Below are 23,851 nucleotides of genomic sequence, written 5' to 3'. Positions count from 1 at the left end.
TTTTGTTTACCTCTCAAGTATTCACTCGACTTAACTCGACATATGAAAAACAACAAGTTTTACTATAAAAAGCATTTTTAACATTTATTTACAAACATACAACAAAACAAAAAATATTTTAACATATATGAATGTGTAAATAAGTAAAGTTCAAGTTTATGGGTTACTTTGCTTTGTATGGCTTTTTCAAGATGCAACATACGCATATCTGGCTGTATGAGCATGAAAATAGCATTAAATGCAATGTGTGTTAGTGTAATGATGCCCTTTTTCGTGGTTCATTGCGTCGGTTCTTAAACTAGTTTTTTTTTGTGTGTGAATGTGTATCGTACGCGTGTTCTTTAAAAGTAAAGTTAAAAAGTTTTAGTTTTCGTATTGGATAGTTTGTGTCTCTACCTTTTGGTTCGAGTAAATTATGCGTGAAGGTGTTGTACTTTCGACACTGTATGTCTCGTTACTTGCGTCGAATTGCTTTTCTTTGTACACGGGCATTTCGACAATTTGTACAGTTTCAACGGGACGCGTTACCATGATACGACGAACGCTCGTGTGTTCCGTTGGTTGTTCCGTAGCACTTGCTTCTTGCATCTGAACGGATACAAGACGTCCTTGTACACGGTTATCAGCATTGCCTTGCATATAATCGGACTGCACTTCAGTTGCATACCCATTCTTGCCCGACAACATTTCCATGTAGTTTCGTTGGTTTTGCTGTGTCGTAGTTTCCACGTTATTGTTGCTACGAAGTCCTTGTTCGCCGTTCGAGGATATTTTCACTCCGGAATTGTTGTTGAATTTTCTTGATTATATCTCGCATAAGTTGATGGCGGAGGACAAGGAGTTACAGTTTTCTCACTGGGATGATTTACTTTGATCATATTTTTGCCATAGAGATAAGCAGCGCTTGGTTCATCTTCTTCCGAATCGTCATCGAAGGTATTATTCTGTTTTTGATTTGAATTAGAATTGAAGCGATTTTGAGATCGAGTGTCGTTTTTTGTTTTGTTCTGAGTTACTTGAGCTGCGAACGGAGACAAAATGTGCATTGGGGTTTTCAATTCTGATGAATCTCTGAAATGTATTGGCATGTCTTGATCAGCGTAGGTTATGCCGGGCTTCATACTTCCATTATTTCGGGAGTTATTGTAATTACGACCATGAAGCGACGAATGATGGTATCTATCGCCGCTGTAACTGTGATTTGTATCGTGTTGCGAATAATTCTTGGGATGGTAATGTTTAATTTTCATGATAGCATTTGAAGCAGATCCATCGTCATCTGTTAATTCAAGAACTACTGATCCAACAGGTCTCATGATAATTTTTTCTTCTACATCGTAGAATTGTTTGTGAATTGCAGGTCTTCGTACTTCGAAGCGATTCATTCTGGGAGTAGATGTCGTATGCGTTGTAGGTTGTTGTCGATTATTCGGTCGCATAGTGATGTAATGCCCATCGTTACTATAAATGGGACGAGTTGTTGACGAGCTTTCACTTGCAAAATTGTTTTGCTGTTGACGATTGTTGTATGGATTGTAAGTGTAAGGCGTTTGAGTAGTTGACGCGTAATTGTTGTTATCATTTCGCGGATACGATCTCGTTGTTGTTTCAACCAAAAATTGTCCATTATTGTGGGCGGGAATGCCTCCTTGTTTACCTGCATCTGCGGGAGTAGAAGTTTTTTGAGTGTTACGAGAGTAGTAGGGATATTGTGCATTGGGGTATTGTTGTGCAGGGTAATAACTGGGATAGTATTGAGGAGTATAGGAAGGTGTTTGACGTGTGTCATAAGCATCTTGTGGCGGGAAATATTGCGGTCCTGTGTCGTATTGAGGATTATAGCCATTTGTTGGTTGATAAGGGATTCTTGGAGGTACAGAAGGGATTTTGTCGCGGAGGATTTGAAGGTTGACGAGGAATTGAAGGTCTTTGAGGTTGTTCTGGATAATAATCTTGTGGCGGGAAATATTGAGGGCGTGTATCGTATTGAGGATTATATCCATTCGTCGGTTGATAAGGAATTCTCGGAGTTGAAGGATTAGTTCGAGGTCTATTTCCTGCAGGAACTTCTGGCAAATGCGTTGGAGGACCTTGCGATGGAGGAGGACTCGGGATTGGAACATCTTGTCTCGGAATATGACCCGGCATGTTTTGAACTGTAACATGAATTTCCGTTGGAGTTCGATTCGTCGTCACTCTTGGTATATTTTGAGGATACTGTTGAGGAATCGTTTGGACATTACCTGGCTGATATGACGGTACAGTAGATTGTCCCAAATTGGATTGTGGATAATATGGGCCCGTGTAATGCGGGATTTGTGGAATGTCTTCTTCTTCTTCCTCGTCACAATTAGGCTTTTTAGGGGGATATGAAGGAACTGTAGGAGGATGAATGGGCGGCAATTGCGGAGGAGGTAATACAGGCTTCATAGGTCTTGAAGGCGGCAATTGCGGCGGAGGTAAAACAGGTTTCATGGGTCTCGAAGGCGGCAATTGCGGAGGAAGATATGTTGGAGGAGATGGAGGATTTGGCTTGACGGGAGGAGTTGGAGGAATTACAGGATGTTCTTCTTCTTCATCTTCGTAAGAAACATCGCCTTCACAGTCAGGCGTTTCTTCAACTGGAGGTTCTTGCGGAGGAGGAATGTTTTGCGGAGGAACTGAAGGCCATGGATAAGCTGGAGGATAGTGCACGGGAGGCATTTCAGGTTTCATTGGAGGTTGTGTAGGCGGAGGATAATAAGTAGGAGGTTTTTGCGGAGGAGTTTTTGTTGGAGGCTTAACAGGAGGTACTATTGGAGGTCTTGGCGACGGGAATTCATGTTCATCTGAATCCTCTTCTATTGGGGGAGGATGTTGAGGAGGAATCACAGGAGGATAATTCACGGGAGGTTTTTTTGGAGGAGGAGGCCTTTTCACAGGAGGCTTTGGCGGTAATGGAGGTTCATGCTCATCCGAGTCTTCTTCGACTGGAGGCGGTTGAGGATAATTCGGTGGTTGAGGAGAAGGCATTGGTTTCATTGGACTAGATGGCGGAAAACTTGGAGGTATTTTACTTGGAGGTCTCATTGGCGGTTGCGGAGGAATACGCTCAGCGTCATCTTCGTGCGGAGGAATGAACACGGGAGGACGAGATGGAACTCCCGGCGATGGATAACTTGGATATTGAGGAGATTCGCCTTCGCATGGTTGTCCCGGAATCAAAAATGGAGGCTGAGGCTGTGGATAATGAAAACCTGGATGCTGCGGAATAAAAACCGGAGGGCTATACGTAGGAAATTCTTGACCAAAAATCGGAGGATATCCACTCGGGTAACTGTGTCGAGCAGATGGCACATAAACGCCATGGTATTGTGATTGTTCCTGAAAAAAAAATCACTTTTCAATAGAAAAATTCACTTTTAAAATTATTTCAAACACTCACTCCTCCATAATTGGGATATCCAGGAGCGTATCTAACTTGTGAATAAGGCGAACTTATATGAACTGTTGAGATCGCTCGTTTGTCCTTCAAATGACCTTCATCCTTTTCTGCAGCAACGAAGGCAATTGCGATCGCTAACACTAAAAATTGTTTCATTTTTGTCTTTTTTAAAGATATTTTTCGTCACTTTACACTACTTCTAAGTATTTATTTCCACATTTCAAGTTTGTAACTCGATACTTTTCCCAAGTAGTAGTTTGCGACTTCAAATTCAACGTTCAACTAATTTCTTAGCTAAAATTCGCTGCTTATTTATATGATCATCTCCAATTGAATTCTAGCTACAACAACTAGATCAGATGTGCTACCTTAAAATGATCATCGCGATCAAGTTCATTGCATTTTTACATCTATAGGAAAAACATTCGATTGTGTTACAAACAAAAAAATGCCTGCGATGAAAATGAATTCTAGAGCAGCATCTGAATTATTTATACACAAATGCAACAAAATTGTCGCCAATGCTTTAATTATGGTAAAAGCAAGATGAAAACTCGTGTAACGCTCGCATTACGGAGCAAAAAAAAATATGCGTTCAAATTATAAAAATTATCGTTAAATTTTGGCGCTTTAATAACATTTTGTTACAAATTTCGATACATCTTCGCGTATCATATCAATATTTATAAACCGTAAAAACAAAAACAAAAAATACTTATCGGAAAATCTGTGTTCAGTCATGACAGTAATGTGCGAAAATCTATGTCAGTTTTGATGTTTATTGCCTTTGATGTGACTCACAGTTTTGACTTGACTTGACATGACGTCGAATAAATTTTTGAAAGGGCGAATCAATTATAAAATTGATCTGATCCGATTTTTCTCACAGAAAATTTCTCACATTCTTGTTTTAGAGAAAAATATTTATTTACGACTTAATTTAATGCAAGCAGAATTTATTCATTAGTTTAATTATGTGTCAATGAGAATTTTGAGATTTTTTAGCGACATATTTAGTTATGGAAAATTTTACTAATTTTTAGAGAATTTATTAAGGTAATTGGGTTGAATAAAAATGTGTAAGAATTTGATTTGAAATTTTTGAGATTTAAAGGAAAAATTCCTTTTTTTGTCAAATTCAATTAATTTTTTTAAAAATTTATACAATTAAATTTTTAAGAAAAAATGTCCTGAAATATTTTCATTTTAAGCAGAATTTTTATGAATTTTTAAATTTTTTAAATATTTTTTCAACTATGAAATATGAAGAAAAATTTAGACAAATTAAATCACTTAAAATTTTAAAAAATATGAAATTTAAAAAATTAATTTTTAAAAATTTAATCAAATTTTGAGAATTTTTTTTTTTTCATAATTTTTATTTTTATTCAATTATTTTTTTCAAACCATTTTTATATTTTTTGCGAGAAAAAAAAAATAAATAAAAATTTTCTGAAAATTTAACTAAATTTTTAAAAAATAATTTTTTAATTTTAAAATTTTTTAAAAATTTAATTGAATTTTCAGAAATTTTTTTTATATTTTCATTCAATTTTTTCAAAAAATTACCTTTTTTTATTTTTTGCGTGAAATAAAACAAAACAAAAAATAAAATTTTCTGAAATTTTAATTAAAATTTTAAAAAATAATCTTTTAATTTTAATATTTTTTAAATTTTTAATAAATTTATCTTGTTTAAATTTTACCGTTAAAAATTTCATAACAAAAAATGAAAGAGAGAATGAAATAATATTATCAAAACAAAGAGCGAAACGTGACATAACACGAGAAATCTCATGCATAACAAATTGTTATCAGTATCTCTCCAATTCCATGAGATTAGTTATCGCTTCTGTTCATTATCAGCTCATTATAAGCTCATCCAAAGTGACACATTGTTGCAGTATCTGTTTTGCTTTCGGCATGAACGTACCAAAAATGTCTCTTTTTAATTATTTTTCATTGTTTTGCCTCATTTTTTCATTAACTGGAAGCTTTGGAGCCATCAATTTTACGACATCGTCCCCTGTTGTTAACGAATATCCCATCGTTGGCGTGTTGGCGCAAGAGATAGCGTATTCGCTGGAACAAAAGTATCCAGGACAATATAAAAGTTTTATTGCTGCCTCTTATGTCAAATTTGTCGAAGGCAGGGTTTGGAATTAATTTTTTGTTTTTCTTTCAATTTTGATTTTTTTTTAATCAAAAATTTAAAAAAAATTAAATTTAAATTAAATATTTAATTAAATTAAAAATTTTTTTTCAAAAAGAAATTTTAATTAAATTATTATTAAATTAATTAATTTAAAAAATTTTATTGATTAAAAAAATTAAATAATTAAAATAAAAAATAATAATAATATTCAGAAAAAAAAATAATATTTGAATAAAATTTAAAAAAAAATAAAAAAATAATTTAATTTAAATAATTATTTTTTTAAATTTAAATAATTTTATTTTTTAAATTACCTAAATTGTTTTTTTTTTTAATTTTTAAAAACTTAAAATATTGAAAAATAATGAAAAATTTTATTTACTTTTACTTATTTGAAAACAAAAAACTAATAAACCCAAAAATTCCTTTTACTCATTTAAAGGGGGAGGAGCACGCGTCATTCCAATTTTTATTGACCGACCAAAATCGTATTACGAGGAAATCATGCGGAAAGTTAATGGGTAAGTATTTACACGAAAAGTTAATTCTCCGTATAAAAAAAGGTTCTATTTTTAGAATTTTATTTCCTGGAGGAGCCACATGGTTCAATCAGAGTAATGGTTATGCGGATGCCGGAATGTTCATCTACAACATTGCCAAAGAGTTAAATGATAACGGGACTTATTTTCCAATTTGGGGAACTTGTTTAGGATTTGAGTTATTGACTTATTTGGACTCGAATGCGACGGAGCATCGGGATGATTGTTCGTCACATAACCAGGCGTTGCATTTGGATTTTAAAGCTGATGCTTTGAGTTCGCGACTTTTTAGTGTCGCTCCAAAAGAAGTAATTGAAGATTTACGAACGAAACCTGTGACATCGAATTTTCATCAATATTGCGTGACGGAAAAGGTAACTTCCGTTTTGATTTGAAAAGTTATCTTATCTTATTGAATAAATCAATTAAAGGCAATGAAAGAAGCTCAGATAGCAGAAAATTGGCGTGTCATGTCGACAAACTTGGATTGGAATGGATTTGAGTTTATTTCAACGATAGAACATGTCAAGTAAGATTTTTTTTCGAAAAAGAAGAACGAAAATTTTTCACGGTCATGGATTTTAAAGCTTTAATAAATATTCATTCAAGATGATTTCCATCAAAATATCCTTGATTTTTGATGAAATAAAAAAAAAAATTTTTTCATGAAAATTTTTTCAAGTAAAAATATTAAATAAATATTCAAAAGATGATTTCCAAACTTTTTTTCAAGATGGATTTCAAAGCTAAAATTAAATAAATATTCATTCTAAAGATGATTTCCATCAAAATTCCTTAATTTTTGAAGAAATAAAAAAAAATAAATTTTTCAAGTCAAGTTTAAGTAAATTTTTGATGGATTTCAAAGCTAAAATTGAATAAATGTTCATTCTAAAGATAATTTCCATCAAAATCCTTGATTTTTGATTTAAAAAGACCGTTTTAAAAAAAAAATTCGGTCAAAAGTCAAAAAACTTTTGATGGATTTCAAAGCTAAAATTGAAAAATATTCATTTTAAAGATGATTTCCATCAAAATCTCCTTGATTTTTAAATAAATAAAAAAAAATTTTTTTGAACTTTTGCAATTTTTTAATTTTTTCTTCGAAATGCGGTAAAAAATATTTTGGAAAAAAAAAATTTTTAAAAATTTAAAAACAAATTTTTGAACTTTTGCAATTTTTTATCAAATTTTTAAAAATCTTTTTAAAAAAATACGAATTATTTTCTCTTATTTTAGATATCCATTTTACGGCGTTCAATTCCATCCAGAGAAAAATTTATACGAATGGATTCGCAACAAGAACATCACTCACACAAAGGAATCCACAAGAACTTCTCAATATTTCGCTGAATTTTTCGTCGATGAGTGTCGCCGTAGCAAAAACAACTTCAACGGAAACTCCACAGAAGAAGATCTTTACATGATCTATAATTTCCCGTTAACTTTTACAGGCAAACGAAAGTCAAGCTATGAGGAATGTTACTTGTTCAAAGCTGATGTCGACTATTTCAACGGAGCTAAAAGTGTTGCGATTGGATTTGGAGTTCTTCTTTTAAGCACAGTTCATGTTTGGATTTAATTTTGATATTTGAGAAAAAATTGACGTCCATTTTTTAAGAAAAATTCGGGATTTAGAACAATTTATTAGTAAAGATTGAATTTTATTCAGTAAATTTTCTTAAATTTTTATAAAAATATTCGTAAAATTGATAAAATTTCAAGAAATAGTTTAAAACAATTAACGAGGTTTCTGATTGTTTGATGAATTACTGCCATCCGAAGATAACGTGGGCTCCCAAGAGATACGCTGTGGCTGTGGCAACAGAAACTAACATGATAGGGAATCCAAGTCTGAAAATATTTGATAAAAAATAATTTTATTTTTTTTCTTTTCGAGTATTTCGAGAAAAGTTTTTAAAAATTATATTAAAAAATAGAAGAAAAATTATATTTAATGCAAAATATTAAAAAAAAATTTTCAAAAATATTTTTGAAAAAAAATTTAATATTAAAAATCAAAATTTTTAAAAATTTAATTAAATAAAAATTAAATTGTTTAAAATAAAATATAAAAATAAATAAATAAAATAAAATAAAAAAAAAATTATTAAATTATAAAGAAAAAATTAAATAAATGAAATTTAATTAGATTAAAAAAAATTACTTGAATTTTATTTTTTAAAACCATAATTTTTAAGAAAAAAATAATAATTTTATTTAAAAATTCTAAAAAAAAAAATTATTTTTTACTTAAAATAATTTCTCACCTAAAGTAATCCATGAAGGAGAACCGATAACCATGTTGTTCCGCGATACCTGCGACCAAAATATTCGCTGAACCGCCAATTAACGTTCCATTTCCGCCCAAACAGGGTCCAAATGCCAACGCCCAGACAAGAGGATGCAACGGGAGACCTTCAAAACAAAAAATTACCTTCAAGAAAATTAAAAATTAAAAAAAAACTCACCCAAAGCCTTATTTTTGGCCAAATTAACGACAATTTTCGTCATCATTGTCGTAACGGGAATTGAATCCACGAAAGCAGAGGTAATAGCTGACAACCACAGAATGATGATCAGAGCAACGGCAAGTCGATGAGCTTCTGAGACAGAAAGAATAATGAGTTCCGTTAATTTTCCAATGCAATCAATGAGTCCCATGCGTTCGACACTTTCCATAACGACAAACATGGCAGCAAAGAAGAGCAATGTGGGCCATTCAATTTTATGGAGAACTGCATCCATGTCATTTCTGAAACGAGTTTAAAGGAAAATTTTGAGAAAAAGTCATTTTTAGGAAAAAAAATAAGAAAAATGATTTTGACAGTTGACAAGTGTCAAATATTTTTGAAAAAATCTCAGTTTTTGAACATTTTAAAGTCAAAATATAAATTTTTGAGAAAAGTAAAGCCAAAAACGAAAAATTTTAATTATAAATTACCTAAAAAAGACTTAAATTTGAGATTTTACAGAAAATTTTGACAGCTGTCATAATTTTGACATTAAAAATATATGACAGCTGTCAAAATTTTCACTAAAAATACATTTTAAAGGCTATTTTAGGTAATTTTTAGTTGAAATTTTGAATTTTTAGACTTAAATTTGCTCAAAAATTCAATTTTGACTTTCAAATGTTCAAAAAATTAAGATTTCAACAAAAAATTTGACATCTGTCATCTGTCAAAAAAATTTTTTAAAGCAAATTTTATAAAATTTCTTACTTGTCAGCTACAATCAGGAGTAAAATGACGCCAAGTAACGCTGACCATCCAACACTCAAACTTCGAATACTGTCAATGGACTCGATAAAGAAAAGTGCTGTGATGAAAATAAGGACTACCGTGCATTTAATCAACAGCGGCTTATTCTTAATCGGGAACTCTTTTTGCATTTCTTCCAACGTTCTCTTGTAACGATCACTTGGCAAAACTCCCTTCGCAATTCGTTTCTTCAAATGATGCTTCAAAATTTTCACTTTTCGCATGATTGTCTCTCGCACGATATTCGCGTCTTTCGTAAATGGCGAGATACTTTGTGCCGCGCGTTCCCACACGAGAATATTTCTTCGCAACTCTTTGATCTCCTTTGACTCGTGGAACAGCAAGGAATTGATATTACGGAATTTCCATCGCAAATGAAGACTCGTACTGAACGTTAGAATAATAACTCCGACTGTCATGTGAAGCGTGAAGAGCATAAAAGTGACGCCATGTTGCAAAATGTAATGATTTGAGGTTATGATGACATTTGGCGGATCTCCCACGGGCGTCATCAGACCTCCGATATTCGCATGAACCACAATTGCCATTAAAACTGGGATCGGATTCAAATCCATGACTTCGCATAGTCGGACTGTCATTGGAGCCATCAGTAAAACCGTTGTCACATTATCAAGTAACGCTGATATGAGAGTTGTAAATATGCAGAGACAATGAATTAATGCCCAAACACTTCCATTCGCGATTTTGTACGCATAAACAGCGAGATAGTCAAAAACGCCAGTTTCTGTCATAATTCCTACGAGTAACATCATTGAGAAAAGCAACAAAATGATCTCGACGTCAATCCAGGAGATGATTTCTTCGACAGTTGGGCGATCATTTAGAGCAGCGAGAAGAGCGATTGAAAGACAAGATGCCAAAATTGCAGCAAAAGTACGATGAACGACTTCCCAGATGATCAAGGCGTACAAAAAGACCAAAACGAATGCGGAATAGAGAATTCCAAGCTCTTGGTTGATTGGAGAAATGTCGACACCGAATTTCAATGGCATGTTTATCATCATATTGCTTTTGAATAGAACGCGAACGAGACCTTCTTGTTCCACGAGACGTTCACGATCTTCGGCTTTTATTGTAAAAGTGTGTGTTTTCTTCACCAAATCCGTCTAAAAGTTAAAAAAGATATACAAAAATATTAGATTTTATTACTTATGGTTCGAGAATTAAGAAAAAATGTTTCACGTTTCATGAAAAAAATAAAGCTAAAGAAATTTTCATTTTTGAATTCTTTAAAGATTTTCAATAAAAATAAAAAAAAAATATCAAAAATTTTAATTTTAAGGTTTGAATTAACGAAAAAGCGATTTTCAAATTTTTAATGGTAATTTTTTGAATTGACATTTAATAAAATTATCGAATTTTGACTTAAATTTTATTATTTTTTATAAAAATTATCAAATTTGTCATAATTTTAATTAGTTGAATTAGCAGAAAAGCGATTCGCAAATTTCAGTTAAATTTTTCAAAAAAAAAAAAAAATAATTTTTTCGTAAATATATTTAAAAATTTCAAAACCGAATTGAAATTTCTATATTTCAATTTAATTTTTTTTCAATTCAATTTTAATTTTTTGAATTAAATTTCATGAATTGTTAGATTAGATTTGTTAAAAAAAATTATAAGAACTTTTTAGATCGTTTTGAACAAATTTTCACAAGAAAAAATGAAAATTAATGAATTTTTCAAAAAATCTCAAGAAAAATTAGCATGAAATGTGAAAAATTTTTGATAATCACATCAACCTACAAAATAAAAAATCAAATAAAAAATAATCATACCGTATCGAAATCACTCGGCGCCCGACAAGGAATTTTCCACGCATACGCCAAATCCTGCAAATTACCATCAATTTTGGTTTCAATAACTGTCAATTTAATCTCATTACATTCAAAGGAAAGAAAAAACTCACCGTCGTATAATTTCCGATGTCGTCCTTCGTGTTATTCAGATGTAAATTAGACATGATGCCCTGTAATCGAATTTCCAGTATGTGAGTCGACATGTTTGCGAAATCATCCGATAAAAAGGCGCCATGAACGGAAACTTTAACGCTATACGATGTAGGAAGTTCGGGTAAAAGATAACTTTTTGACGAATCGTATGGCGGAATTGAAATGTGCTTTGAATGGGGATCTTTTTCGTTTGTGATCATCAGTAGGATCATCACAAAGAACCACGCGAAGAACAGACAGACGATTTTTGAATTGTTTTTACATGGATTGTCATGATCGTCTTTTGGGGGGAGCGTTGATTGATGCGGAGCTCCGCTTGGATTGTAATTTGCAACAGGAATACTTCCTCTGAAAAAAAATGTTTTCTTCAGTTTTTAGGTAAATTTTAAAGAAAAAGAAGATTTTAACCTCGCATGTGACGCTGTCGATGTTGACGCTGCAGGTCCAATTGCTTGATGAGAATGTGTCGGATGTGCGACATCTTTCTCCTTGATATGATCGATTTCTTGACTCTCGCCGGTCTCGTTTGTGACATTTATTGTGATAAACTCGGAGTTATCTTGCGACGATTCGTCGTCTTGATCTCCAAAGTTGCCATCTTGGTCATCGTCAAATATTTCGCCTGTAAAAGTGAACAAATATTTGACAAGAATTGCTGTTAATTGAGTGTTTGACTTGATTAATCAATGCATAACGTAAATAAATAAAAATATTCGTTCAAGTATAAGAAAATTATTCGTGTACGAGACAGAATATTTGATAGAAGTCAATAAATGGGAACACATATTAATTGAAGAAGATTGGGTATCAATGTTCATCGAATCAAAATAATGTGAAATCTTTCAAGTATCTGTCTTCGTAAAAAGTTATGTTTCTGTATGAAAAAGTACAATTGATTCTTAAAGCAGTAGCGTATCAAAACAGAAAATTGAAGGGAGACGGTATATTAGAAAATAACATAAAAATCAATCTTCTATGAAGAGTAATAAATTGACATTCTTGAGAGCAACAATATTCTTAAAAATTTTTGATGCTTCTTTTTGAGACGAAAAGAAATAAAATGAAATCTTATGAGCATTTTAATCCATATAAATCTTAGTACAAGATTTGCTGTCAAAGTCATAATAGTCTTTTCGAAATCCTTTCAATAAAAGCTTTGTATTAAACTTCAAACATCTGAGACAGAGTTCTGTCTTTATATAATATAGACTGATTCTCACGAATTTTCACAAAACTTTCATCATAATTACTGTCATCAGTTGGTCATGGAGGTTGCTTAAGCGTTGTTTTTCATAATCCATGTCATCCTCGATGAAGATTTTCTTCGGAAGATTTTCTACGGCATTTGTCTCAAATTATTTCACAAATCGATATAATTTTTCCATATGCAACAAACGTTTTTTTGGAATTTATTGTTTTGACAGCTTGTCAACCTCCAGCTTGTGATTGTAATATTACTCTTAAAAAATTCATATGCATGGATCGACATTTTCCTTTTGGAAATGTGTTTTAGCTTTAATACGGTTTTAATACGAATGTTTGTCTTGGTAGGTTGATCCGGAAGTCATTTAGTATGCCTAAGTAAAATTCAATCCATTTGAAAAAATTACAGTTCTAAAAGAATTTCACATTTTGGAGAGATTAGTTTACTGTGAAATTTGTGAAGTATGTTTTGTCAAAAATTTTGATTTCTTCATTTGTATACTCAGTACATTTTTTGCTCTCGAAAATTTTGATTTCTTAAACTCAAATATGTTGAAAGTCATGAGTGAATTTTCTTTGATTTTTAAGTGTTTCCTAAAAAGATAAAATATTTTATTGAAACAAAATTTGTGTTTATGTAAAAATCTCAAGAAACTGATCAATTTTACCCCCTTAAAAATCTTTTTTTAACTACGCCACTGTTGAAAGATAAAACAATAAACATTTCGTATCTTTCGAAAATTTGTCGAAAATTAACTCATTTTCTCACAGAGACAAAAATATATGTCAAGGTTATCCCTTATCAATGAATTTCCGATCAATATACACCCCGCTGATTCCTTAAGTATCAATCCATTAAATTAACTCAACCCTTGTAAGCGTTTCCATGACTTCCCTGTATCATTTATATTTCAAGGAATTTTTATTTTAACTTTGAAATTGCTACCATTTATCATCATTCAAATTAAATTCATCAAATAATTCTTGCGTCTTAAAATTGTTTTCGCTCTTCATTTCAGTTAATAAACTTAATTGATAAAGTCAAATATTCACATTCGCGTTATTTATGGGTGAAGTTTTATTGGAGCTGAAGCTGAATTTTAATTAATATAACAAACAATTTATTTTATTATTAAAAACTTACCATGTAGTCGTTCGTTCTCCACGCGAAACGAAACCATGCTCGGATCTTGACGAATTTTTGCTGGAAGGTTGCGCCATACCTTGAGAGATTCTTCGGTGACTTCACTAAAAATTTACAAAGAAAAAAATTTTTATTTCACTAATTTTAATTTTTTAATTTTTTTTGTGAATTTGAACCTTAAAGGTATCGAAGCGTCACTCTCCCCATTCTTATCACTTTTTTTCCGATCATTTTTACTTGAACTTTGAGTGCCACTGTTCGAGGCGCCGTGCTTCAAACGTTTTAGTAATCCCATTATTTATACAACTTGGTTGTGGTTTTGTCTCATAACAATTTTGAGACAATTCTTTTGTGTGTGAAAAATGTTTGTTTACGATTTACATATAGAAAAAGGTAAAAAAGAAAATATTTTCCACTTTTTCTCTTTACTATTCACTTTTAGTACACGCGGAGGTACAATTTTTATTATCTTTCTATTTTTAGCGATTTTTTAGTTGCTTTTGCCACTTTTTGATATGCAAAATTTTGTACTAATAATTTTTATTTGCGACTTTTGGACTCCAAAATGTCTTTTCCACTATTTTTCACAGCTTTTCGCGACAAATTTTCCTAATGCTCAAAAAAAGCGAGCAAGAAATTCGAAAATTTATGAAAAGAAAAAAAAATTGAACGACGGAAAAACGAGTTGAAGTGAGAAATGTGTGCGTGTTGATGGAAGCGAATAATAAAACTGACAGAATTCTCTTGATTCTTCGTCTTCTTCCATACACAAAAATATTTTTTTTTTACTGAAAATCTCTTTTTCCCTCGCTGTCGTTGTCGTCGTCAATGTACGATAAGAGCTAAGAGGTAGTAGATGTAAACAAGAGGCGCAGATTCTCATTTTGTGTCGTATGCGCATGAATCGCTCTCACAACCGTTTCTCATGTGTGAGCAAAATTTCCAGTGCGTGTACTATGTTTTTATTTTTCGGCGTTGAATCGTGAACAGAAGAAAAATGACAAACACCTGTTTATCGCCTCTTAATGAATTTTCAATACCTCCGAGAGTTAAAAATAACTATTGGTCACGTGTTGCCGCTCATTCATGCAAATTCAGTTGGAAATGCAATATGGGGACGTCTGGTTTTTTTTTGAGTTAAACCATTTAAATCGTAAGTCATCATGTCGCGACATTAATTTAAGCTTTAGTATTAACGGATTGTGTGTCAGTAGTGATATGACACGGCTTATGCTCCAAGTCATTTATTATAATGCGATGGAAAGTGAGACATCGCTCAGGTAACAAATGACTTGAGACATGCGATATTTTAATAATTTGTTAATATTTGAGAATCAATAAGCTGATAAAGGCAATATTCTAATTTATGAGTAAATAAAAGGTGATTACGAGCTTGAGGAAAGAAATTTTGTTGGTTTACGGTGATTGTAAAGTTTTGTTGACGGAAACTTTATTGTTTTAGAGTCTTTCATTTAGACACATTTTTATGGCTTTCCGCAATTAAACTCGTTTTTTATGGTTTCTGTTGATTAAACTCTTGCAATTAAAATCAATTTGTATATCGTATAGAAATAATATTAGATTTTTTTAGTTTAAAAAGTTCTATAAAAAATTTTTACTTTTTGATTTTTGTTATTCTTTTCTAAAATTAAATTTTTTTTCATTTTTTTTAATTGTTTAGTTTTAATTTTTTTAACAGTTCAAGTTTGTTCAAAAAGTTTTTAATTTACAATAATTTTAATTTTTATTTTTTTTTAATTTTTAATTAAAAATACTAATTTTTTTTGATTTCAAATAATTTATTTTAATTTTATTTAATTAATAAATAATTATTTTTTTAATTGATTAATTAATTAATTTTAATTTATTCAATTAATTAAATACTATTTTTTTTAATTATTTTTTTTAATTTCAAATAATTTAATTATTTTTAAATAATAAATTTATTTATTTTTTTTTTTTTTTTTTAATTAATTAATTTTAATTTATTTAATTAATTAATTACTAATTTTTATTAATTTTAATACATTTTTTTAATTTCAAATAATTTTTAACTTTGAATTTTTTTAAAATAAAAAACATTTTATGAAAAATTATTGCTTTATGAATTTTCCTCAAAATTTGGTTTTTCAAAGAATTTTTATAATTTAAAATTTTTTTTTAAGAAAAAATATTTTCAAATCAAGATTTAAATTAAAAAAAGAAAAAAATATTTTTTTAATGAACTTCAGAAATTTTTAAATTATTTTTAATTTCATGTAATCTTAAAAAAATCTAACTTTGAACCAAACGCTTAAAGAAACAATTTTTCATAGAATTTTGTTTATTAGAGAATCTAAAATGTTTTAAAATTAAATTAAATATTTTTTCATCAATTAAAAAAAACAATCAAAAATTAAAATTGAAAAAAATTTTAAAAAAATTATTAAAATTTTATAAAAAAAAATTTTCATGTAAAATAAGAAATCAAATCGGAAATGAAAATTAAGTCATTAAAAGAAAAGTTTTATACATTTTTCAAGCTTTAAACTTTTTAATAACATTTGATGAGAAAACTTTAGACGTTAAACTTTTTCAAATTGCTCACTGACATTGGACTGTAACTCATCAATGTCGCTTCATATCTTATTTAAAACCACATTAAACCGGCTGTTCATTTTTCATCAGCGTCTTGCAAAATAATATTGTTAATTAATAGAGATTCATATCGAGTCACTTATTTTTTTTATTTTCTGTAGTTTATTGGATGTTGTCACAATTAAACTCATTCATTTATTTATTTAATTGAAATACTTTTAAATTGGCTTAGAACACAAGTTGATTTTAAGTTTTATTTTTTTTCACGATTTTTTTCTGTAGAAAAATACTTACTTTGGTGCGGGAAATGTATGTTGAACCTTTTTCTGTTGATAGTGATAGTACGCACTCCTTGCTCGCTTAATTGGCATTTTGTTACAATTATCTCGTAATTTAATCAAATGAAAAACTTTTCCTTTCAACGGGGGAATAGCGCACTTAATTTATGTCAAAGACTCGTTTATTTGCTTTATTTTTCTCTTTATCCGGTCTTTAACAAGATTATCCGACCTTAAATATGTGTCTTTACGCCAAACAACACTTTCTTAGCTACGACTACTACTTTTTATTAATTTGATTAGACATCAGAGTGGATGCATGATTGCTGCTCCGAGTACGCCGAGGAACTGGAAAAGGAAAGTCAACATGAAATGTAAGAAACCGTTGCTTTTTTTTTATTCTGACATGCTCAGAACTTACTTGCATTACGTTATTTTACATTGTAGGGATATGGTATGCTGTCTGAAGGCGCGCCAAGAAAATTAAATTATTATCAACTATTTACTTGTGTCAACAAACACTTGAACGAGGAATGTTCTGCCCGCAGAAGATGAAATTCCTAGAAGGATTGCTGAAAATTGATTTAAAAAAGAGAGATAGGGGTTGAAAGAGCAACAATGACGATATAAATCAATATATTGATTTATTTTTAGATCTATGAATAGATTTTCGTGGACATTAGTCACACGATTTATTTTTTTTTATAGAAATGGTAATAATAGAAGCTTTTCATATGGAATAACAGATCAAATTACTACTTCTTCAATTTTTGGTTAAAAAATAAGAGGGGAAAGTTTTCTTTTATAACTATGAACTACCAGAGCATAAGAATAGACATCATCAACATTGTTTGATGTCCTTTAACTGACCTTCTTAACGCATTTCAAATAAGATGAACAAAATTTGCTTCATTTTGGGGTCTGTCTGTTTAAGGTAAGAATGTTTTTATAATATTTTTTAACTAATTTTATTAATTTTTTTAAACTTAATTTAGCTAAATTTTAATTAAATTTTAGGTTTATCAACTAAATTTAAAAACATACAAACTTTGATAAAAATTTGATAGATTGAAGTTTCAAAATTTTCAAGTTCGTGAAAAATTTAAAACGTGGAAAATTTTAAAAACATATTAAGGTTTTGAAAGAAAATATTTGACTACTGATAGCTTTAAAGTTACACTGAATTGTCTTCATAATAAGAGGATTTTGACTTAAATTTTTTTTCATCAAATTTTTTTGCTAACATCTTTAAATGGCTCCTGTACATCGAAAACGCAAAATTTCGAAAAAGTCCAAAACAAAAGTTGTTTCTAATGTCAAAACCTTCAATTTGAGCTGGAGAACCGTGATCTACAAAAGTTGAAAAAATTTTGAAAAATCGGTATGTGAGCCCTCATAATAAGAGGATTTTGACTTAATTTTTTTTTCATCTTTAAATGGCTCCTGTACATCGAAAACGCAAAATTTCGAAAAAGTCCAAAACAAAAGTTGTTTCTAATGCCAAAACCTTCAATTTGAGCTGGAGAACCGTGATATACAAAAGTTGAAAAAATTTTGAAAAATCGGTATGTGAACCCTCATAATAAGAGGATTTTGACTTAATTTTTTTTTCATCTTTAAAAATTAATTTTTTAATGGCTCCTGTACATCGAAAACGCAAAATTTCTTGTTTCTAATGTCAAAACCTTCAATTTAAGCTGGAGAACCGTGATATACAAAAGTTGAAAAAATTTTGAAAAATCGGTATGTGAGCCCTCATAATAAGAGGATTTCGACTTAAATTTTTTTGCTAACATCTTTAAATGGCTCCTGTACATCGAAAACGCAAAATTTCGAAAAAGTCCAAAACAAAAGTTGTTTCTAATGTCAAAACCTTCAATTTAAGCTGGAGAACCGTGATATACAAAAGTTGAAAAAATTTTGAAAAATCGATATGTGAGCCCTCATAATAAGAGGATTTTGACTTAAATTTTTTTTCATCAAATTTTTTTGCTAACATCTTTAAATGGCTCCTGTACATCGAAAACGCAAAATTTCGAAAAAGTCCAAAACAAAAGTTGTTTCTAATGTCAAAACCTTCAATTTGAGCTGGAGAACCGTGATATACAAAAGTTGAAAAAATTTTGAAAAATCGGTATGTGAGCCCTCATAATAAGAGGATTTTTTTTTTCATAATTTTTTTTGCTAACATCTTTAAATGGCTCCTGTACATCGAAAACGCAAAATTTCGAAAAAGTCCAAAACAAAAGTTGTTTCTAATGTCAAAACCTTCAATTTAAGCTGGAGAACCGTGATATACAAAAGTTGAAAAAATTTTGAAAAATCGATATGTGAGCCCTCATAATAAGAGGATTTTGACTTAATTTTTTTTTCATCAATTTTTTTTGCTAACATCTTTAAATGGCTCCTGTACATCGGAAACGCAAAATTTCGAAAAAGTCCAAAACAAAAGTTGTTTCTAATGTCAAAACCTTCAATTTGAGCTGGAGAACCGTGATATACAAAAGTTGAAAAAATTTTGAAAAATCGGTATGTGAGCCCTCATAATAAGAGGATTTTGACTTAAATTTTTTTTTTGCTAACATCTTTAAATGGCTCCTGTACATCGGAAACGCAAAATTTAGAAAAAGTCCAAAACAAAAGTTGTTTCTAATGTCAAAACCTTCAATTTAAGCTGGAGAACCGTGATATACAAAAGTTGAAAAAATTTTGAAAAATCGGTATGTGAGCCCTCATAATAAGAGGATTTTGACTTAAATTTTTTTTCATCTTTTTTTTTTGCTAACATCTTTAAATGGCTCCTGTACATCGAAAACGCAAAATTGTTTCTAATGTCAAAACCTTCAATTTAAGCTGGAGAACCGTGATATACAAAAGTTGAAAAAATTTTGAAAAATCGATATGTGAGCCCTCATAATAAGAGGATTTTGACTTAATTTTTTTTTCATCTTTAAATGGCTCCTGTACATCGAAAACGCAAAATTTCGAAAAAGTCCAAAACAAAAGTTGTTTCTAATGTCAAAACCTTCAATTTAAGCTGGAGAACCGTGATATACAAAAGTTGAAAAAATTTTGAAAAATCGGTATGTGAGCCCTCATAATAAGAGGATTTTTTTACAATTTTTTCATCAATTTTTTTTGCTAACATCTTTAAATGGCTCCTGTACATCGAAAACGCAAAATTTAGAAAAAGTCCAAAACAAAAGTTGTTTCTAATGTCAAAACCTTCAATTTGAGCTGGAGAACCGTGATCTACAAAAGTTGAAAAAATTTTGAAAAATCGATATGTGAGCCCTCATAATAAGAGGATTTTGACTTAAATTTTTTTTTAACATCTTTAAATGGCTCCTGTACATAGAAAACGCAAAATTTAGAAAAAGTCCAAAACAAAAGTTGTTTCTAATGTCAAAACCTTCAATTTAAGCTGGAGAACCGTGATCTACAAAAGTTGAAAAAATTTTGAAAAATCGGTATGTGAGCCTTAGCCAACATCTTTAAATGGCTCCTGTACATCGAAAACGCAAAATTTAGAAAAAGTCCAAAACAAAAGTTGTTTCTAATGTCATAATACAAAAGTTGAAAAAATTTTGAAAAATCGGTATGTGAGCCCTCATAATAAGAGGATTTTGACTTAATTTTTTTTTCATCAATTTTTTTTGCTAACATCTTTAAATGGCTCCTGTACATCGGAAACGCAAAATTTAGAAAAAGTCCAAAACAAAAGTTGTTTCTAATGTCAAAACCTTCAATTTGAGCTGGAGAACCGTGATATACAAAAGTTGAAAAAATTTTGAAAAATCGGTATGTGAGCCCTCATAATAAGAGGATTTTGACTTAAATTTTTTTTCATCAATTTTTTTTTTGCTAACATCTTTAAATGGCTCCTGTACATCGAAAACGCAAAATTTAGAAAAAGTCCAAAACAAAAGTTGTTTCTAATGTCAAAACCTTCAATTTGAGCTGGAGAACCGTGATATACAAAAGTTGAAAAAATTTTGAAAAATCGGTATGTGAGCCCTCATAATAAGAGGATTTTGACTCAAATTTTTTTTGCTAACATCTTTAAATGGCTCCTGTACATCGAAAACGCAAAATTTAGAAAAAGTCCAAAACAAAAGTTGTTTCTAATGTCAAAACCTTCAATTTGAGCTGGAGAACCGTGATATACAAAAGTTGAAAAAATTTTGAAAAATCGGTATGTGAGCCCTCATAATAAGAGGATTTTGACTTAAATTTTTTTTCATCAAATTTTTTTGCTAACATCTTTAAATGGCTCCTGTACATCGGAAACGCAAAATTTAGAAAAAGTCCAAAACAAAAGTTGTTTCTAATGTCAAAACCTTCAATTTGAGCTGGAGAACCGTGATCTACAAAAGTTGAAAAAATTTTGAAAAATCGATATGTGAGCCCTCATAATAAGAGGATTTTTAAATTTTTTTGACTTAAATTTTTTTTCATTGTTTCAAATTTTTTTGATATACAAAGCTAACATCTTTAAATGGCTCCTGTACATCGAAAACGCAAAATTTCGAAAAAGTCCAAAACAAAAGTTGTTTCTAATGCCAAAACCTTCAATTTGAGCTGGAGAACCGTGATATACAAAAGTTGAAAAAATTTTGAAAAATCGGTATGTGAGCCCTCATAATAAGAGGATTTTGACTTAAATTTTTTTTCATCAATTTTTTTTGCTAACATCTTTAAATGGCTCCTGTACATCGAAAACGCAAAATTTCGAAAAAGTCCAAAACAAAAGTTGTTTCTAATGTCAAAACCTTCAATTTGAGCTGGAGAACCGTGATATACAAAAGTTGAAAAAATTTTGAAAAATCGGTATGTGAGCCCTCATAATAAGAGTATTTTGCCAGAAAATTTTTTTGGTCAATTTTTTTCGCTAACATAATCTACTTTCGAAAAAATCTTACCTTGTCAAGAAATTATAAAATGCGCTTAGATAACGTTTACTCATTATCCCTTAAAAAGTATTGATAAAAAATTCTGTCACTCATAATTTAAAAAACACTTTGCTTCACATGACTTTCACATCAACTCATAAATTATTAATTTTAATTCCATTTATAACCAAAACACAAACTTGTAATTGTTAGATTTTTTTTATATTTTAAAATTATTAAAAAATTTAGTTTTTCCAAGCCTTCTATCGTGATGATGATTCATTTTAATATTAAATTCGAATAATTATAACACACAACACTTTATATCAATCCCCTTATTTCTTTAATAATTATATCAGCAGGTACTGTTGGCATCAATCTTTGTACAGGCTCGCCATTTTTGTTCGTCAAAAACATGGTAAAATTCTTGTTGATAATTCCTCCCATAAATCCACGTTGCTTGATTTTCAAATACTTGTACATTTCGGAGGCATCAGGTCCATTAACCTGTGAAATAGTTTTACTTTGAGCTATTTTAAGGCATAGATAAAAATATAAGGCGACGCCTTAAAATTTGTTAGTCATAGAAAAATTCAAACAAAAAAGCTGTTATTAACTATTAGATGAGTATAAAAACTTACTTGAACTTCATTAAAGACATCAAACATATTTTCCAATGAATTTTCTTTCAAAAAATTTACAAGTCCTTTAACGGTGTCGGAGGCGCCAAATTGGAAACACGGAAACACCAAAATTGCAAAATCTAAAAAGTAAATTTTGACACAATTTTGAATTGTAAATATTAATGTGATTTTTATTGAATTTTAAATTTTATTGTAATTTTTACTTTATTCACGTTTAACTATCTTCTAATTTGCAATTCATTTTTCGGTGAAATGTAGCTCATTGTCAAGGTTGTTAAAGTAATATTAATGCATTTTTTGAATTTTTTTTTCCATGTTAAATTATTTATCGATTAATACCGTAATGTAGATAATTCTTATGGAAAAAAATCCGTTACATATTCAAAATATGCTAATAATTAATGGAACTTCAATTTTGAAGTTAATAGAAAAATTTTTTTCATAAATTATTTGTGTTAAAATTTAATTATTTAATTAATATTAATCAAAATTATAAAATCTCAAAAACTTTGTTAAAAATATTGAAAAATTCAAAATTTTGTTAAAAATTCGAAAGCTTATCGTAAAAATTTTAAAAGAACGAATTTTAAAACCTATTTTCTTTAATGGAACATATTATTTTTTTCCATAAGAATTATCTACATTACGGTAATTATTTGTGTTAAAAAATTATTTGTTTTTGTTTCACAAATTGTTTCAAAGTCATTTAAAGGTCACGAATTTAGATCACAAATTACTCACCTTTTTTACTAAACGAACTCCTAATTTTGTTCAATTTCTTTAATAAAGTCACGGCATCTTTTCCTTTTACGGTAACGTTCACAATGAGACAAACTTTGTTAAAATACATCTCCTTGAAATTAACTAAGCTTCCTGTAGCATCATGAGCACTAAAATCGTAAATCGACGTAGCATCTTCGAAACTTTTTGAATAAGAATCCGTGATAATCAACGACATTTTTTAACTTTGATTTTTGAAAAATTCAAAAGTTGAGTTCTTGTCAGCAGGACTGATAGCGTTCAAATGAATCGTAAAACAGTATTAACGACAATTACTGGAAAAACAATTGCTTTTATATAATCATAAATTTAAATGACAGACTTTGTGGCACAATATTTTGTCTGTACTTGTTTTTGAAGCAAATGGCGCGCAAAAAAAAAAATCGCGATTAAAAGTGCATTGAGTTCACAAAAAGTAACGAAATTTTGCAATTTTTGATGAAATTCTGTCATACAAAGTAAAAGTTCAATGTTAATATTGCAAGTACATGTCTGACAAAAAAAAATAATTATAACACAATGAATATTTATGAAAAAAAAATAGGTACTTACGAAAGAATTTAATATTCGCTTTTAATTATAACGCGATTTTTGCGATTATTTATCGATAGAAGTCGCAAAATTTTATTTTTATTTTTGTAATGTTATGAGTAATCGTTAGAGTTCACATATTTGCTGAATCATTCAACAAACGGAAATTTTTATTTTTGTTTTGTTTTGACTTTAGTTTTTGTCTGCGATATCAGATGTTCAAAGCTTTGAATTTATTAAAATTATTTTTAAATTATTTTTTAAAATTTTAAAAAATTAAAATTTTAATTAATTAATAAATTAAATTAAATAAAATATAAAATTAATAATTTTGTTAATAATTCTGATATTATTAAAATTATTTTATATTTTTAATTTTTTATAATTTTATTTAATTTATTAATTAATAAAAATTTTAATTTTTTAAAAATTTTAAAATAATTTTAAT

The 23,851-nt window shown here is 29.6% G+C and overlaps 4 protein-coding genes across 5 annotated transcripts; 1 reads left to right on the top strand and 3 right to left on the bottom strand.

Moving 5' to 3' along the window:
* Positions 1 to 773: 773 nt before the first annotated feature.
* On the bottom strand, positions 774 to 3,580 carry LOC134837784 (uncharacterized). Its single transcript, XM_063853171.1, has 4 exons — positions 3,425 to 3,580; positions 1,914 to 3,363; positions 1,017 to 1,819; positions 774 to 944 (listed from the first exon to the last, which is right to left on the bottom strand). Exons 1-4 carry the CDS (start codon positions 3,578 to 3,580, stop codon positions 774 to 776), a joined length of 2,580 nt encoding a protein of 859 aa, XP_063709241.1.
* A 1,767-nt stretch (positions 3,581 to 5,347) lies between these two features.
* LOC134829685 (gamma-glutamyl hydrolase-like) lies at positions 5,348 to 7,780 on the top strand. Its single transcript, XM_063842902.1, has 5 exons — positions 5,348 to 5,573; positions 6,022 to 6,100; positions 6,156 to 6,492; positions 6,550 to 6,647; positions 7,358 to 7,780. The coding sequence occupies exons 1-5, from the start codon at positions 5,348 to 5,350 to the stop codon at positions 7,698 to 7,700; spliced, it is 1,083 nt and encodes a 360-aa protein (XP_063698972.1). The 3' UTR covers positions 7,701 to 7,780.
* A 53-nt stretch (positions 7,781 to 7,833) lies between these two features.
* Positions 7,834 to 16,876, bottom strand: LOC134829672 (P protein-like). 2 transcript variants are annotated; one of them, XM_063842890.1, is made up of 9 exons: positions 16,573 to 16,876; positions 13,702 to 13,805; positions 11,763 to 11,976; positions 11,312 to 11,702; positions 11,181 to 11,234; positions 9,343 to 10,508; positions 8,590 to 8,873; positions 8,389 to 8,536; positions 7,834 to 7,972 (listed from the first exon to the last, which is right to left on the bottom strand). In XM_063842890.1, the coding sequence occupies exons 1-9, from the start codon at positions 16,647 to 16,649 to the stop codon at positions 7,888 to 7,890; spliced, it is 2,523 nt and encodes an 840-aa protein (XP_063698960.1). In that variant the 5' UTR covers positions 16,650 to 16,876; the 3' UTR covers positions 7,834 to 7,887. The 2 variants fall into 2 exon arrangements, with proteins under 2 accessions (XP_063698960.1, XP_063698952.1); XM_063842882.1 differs by lacking the exon at positions 16,573 to 16,876 and adding an exon at positions 13,878 to 14,334.
* Positions 16,877 to 21,708: 4,832 nt separating this feature from the next.
* Positions 21,709 to 23,086, bottom strand: LOC134827316 (uncharacterized). Its single transcript, XM_063839914.1, has 3 exons — positions 22,834 to 23,086; positions 22,090 to 22,211; positions 21,709 to 21,955 (listed from the first exon to the last, which is right to left on the bottom strand). The coding sequence occupies exons 1-3, from the start codon at positions 23,048 to 23,050 to the stop codon at positions 21,770 to 21,772; spliced, it is 525 nt and encodes a 174-aa protein (XP_063695984.1). The 5' UTR covers positions 23,051 to 23,086; the 3' UTR covers positions 21,709 to 21,769.
* Positions 23,087 to 23,851: the final 765 nt, after the last annotated feature.

Source organism: Culicoides brevitarsis, chromosome 1, assembly GCF_036172545.1.
Source record: "Culicoides brevitarsis isolate CSIRO-B50_1 chromosome 1, AGI_CSIRO_Cbre_v1, whole genome shotgun sequence".
Taxonomy (NCBI): Eukaryota; Metazoa; Arthropoda; class Insecta; order Diptera; family Ceratopogonidae; genus Culicoides; species Culicoides brevitarsis.
Note: the sequence above shows the minus strand (reverse complement) of the source record. Positions and strands in the feature narration are given on the sequence as shown.

Coding starts and splice junctions, on each gene's coding strand:
- LOC134829685 (XM_063842902.1), top strand. CDS start 5,348: ATGAACGTACCAAAAATGTCTCTTTTTAATTATTTTTCATTGTTTTGC. Junction 5,574..6,021: donor TTATGTCAAATTTGTCGAAG/GCAGGGTTTGGA, acceptor ACTCATTTAAAG/GGGGAGGAGCACGCGTCATT. Junction 6,101..6,155: donor ATCATGCGGAAAGTTAATGG/GTAAGTATTTAC, acceptor TTCTATTTTTAG/AATTTTATTTCCTGGAGGAG.
- LOC134827316 (XM_063839914.1), bottom strand. CDS start 23,050: ATGTCGTTGATTATCACGGATTCTTATTCAAAAAGTTTCGAAGATGCT. Junction 22,212..22,833: donor GAGTTCGTTTAGTAAAAAAG/GTGAGTAATTTG, acceptor TTTACTTTTTAG/ATTTTGCAATTTTGGTGTTT. Junction 21,956..22,089: donor ATGTCTTTAATGAAGTTCAA/GTAAGTTTTTAT, acceptor ACTATTTCACAG/GTTAATGGACCTGATGCCTC.
- LOC134829672 (XM_063842882.1), bottom strand. CDS start 13,996: ATGGGATTACTAAAACGTTTGAAGCACGGCGCCTCGAACAGTGGCACT. Junction 11,703..11,762: donor TCGACAGCGTCACATGCGAG/GTTAAAATCTTC, acceptor ATTTTTTTTCAG/AGGAAGTATTCCTGTTGCAA. Junction 10,509..11,180: donor CGCCGAGTGATTTCGATACG/GTATGATTATTT, acceptor TTTAACTTTTAG/ACGGATTTGGTGAAGAAAAC.
- LOC134837784 (XM_063853171.1), bottom strand. CDS start 3,580: ATGAAACAATTTTTAGTGTTAGCGATCGCAATTGCCTTCGTTGCTGCA. Junction 3,364..3,424: donor GATATCCCAATTATGGAGGA/GTGAGTGTTTGA, acceptor TTTTTTTTTCAG/GAACAATCACAATACCATGG. Junction 1,820..1,913: donor TCAAAGACCTTCAATTCCTC/GTCAACCTTCAA, acceptor AATACGACACAG/GACCGCAATATTTCCCGCCA.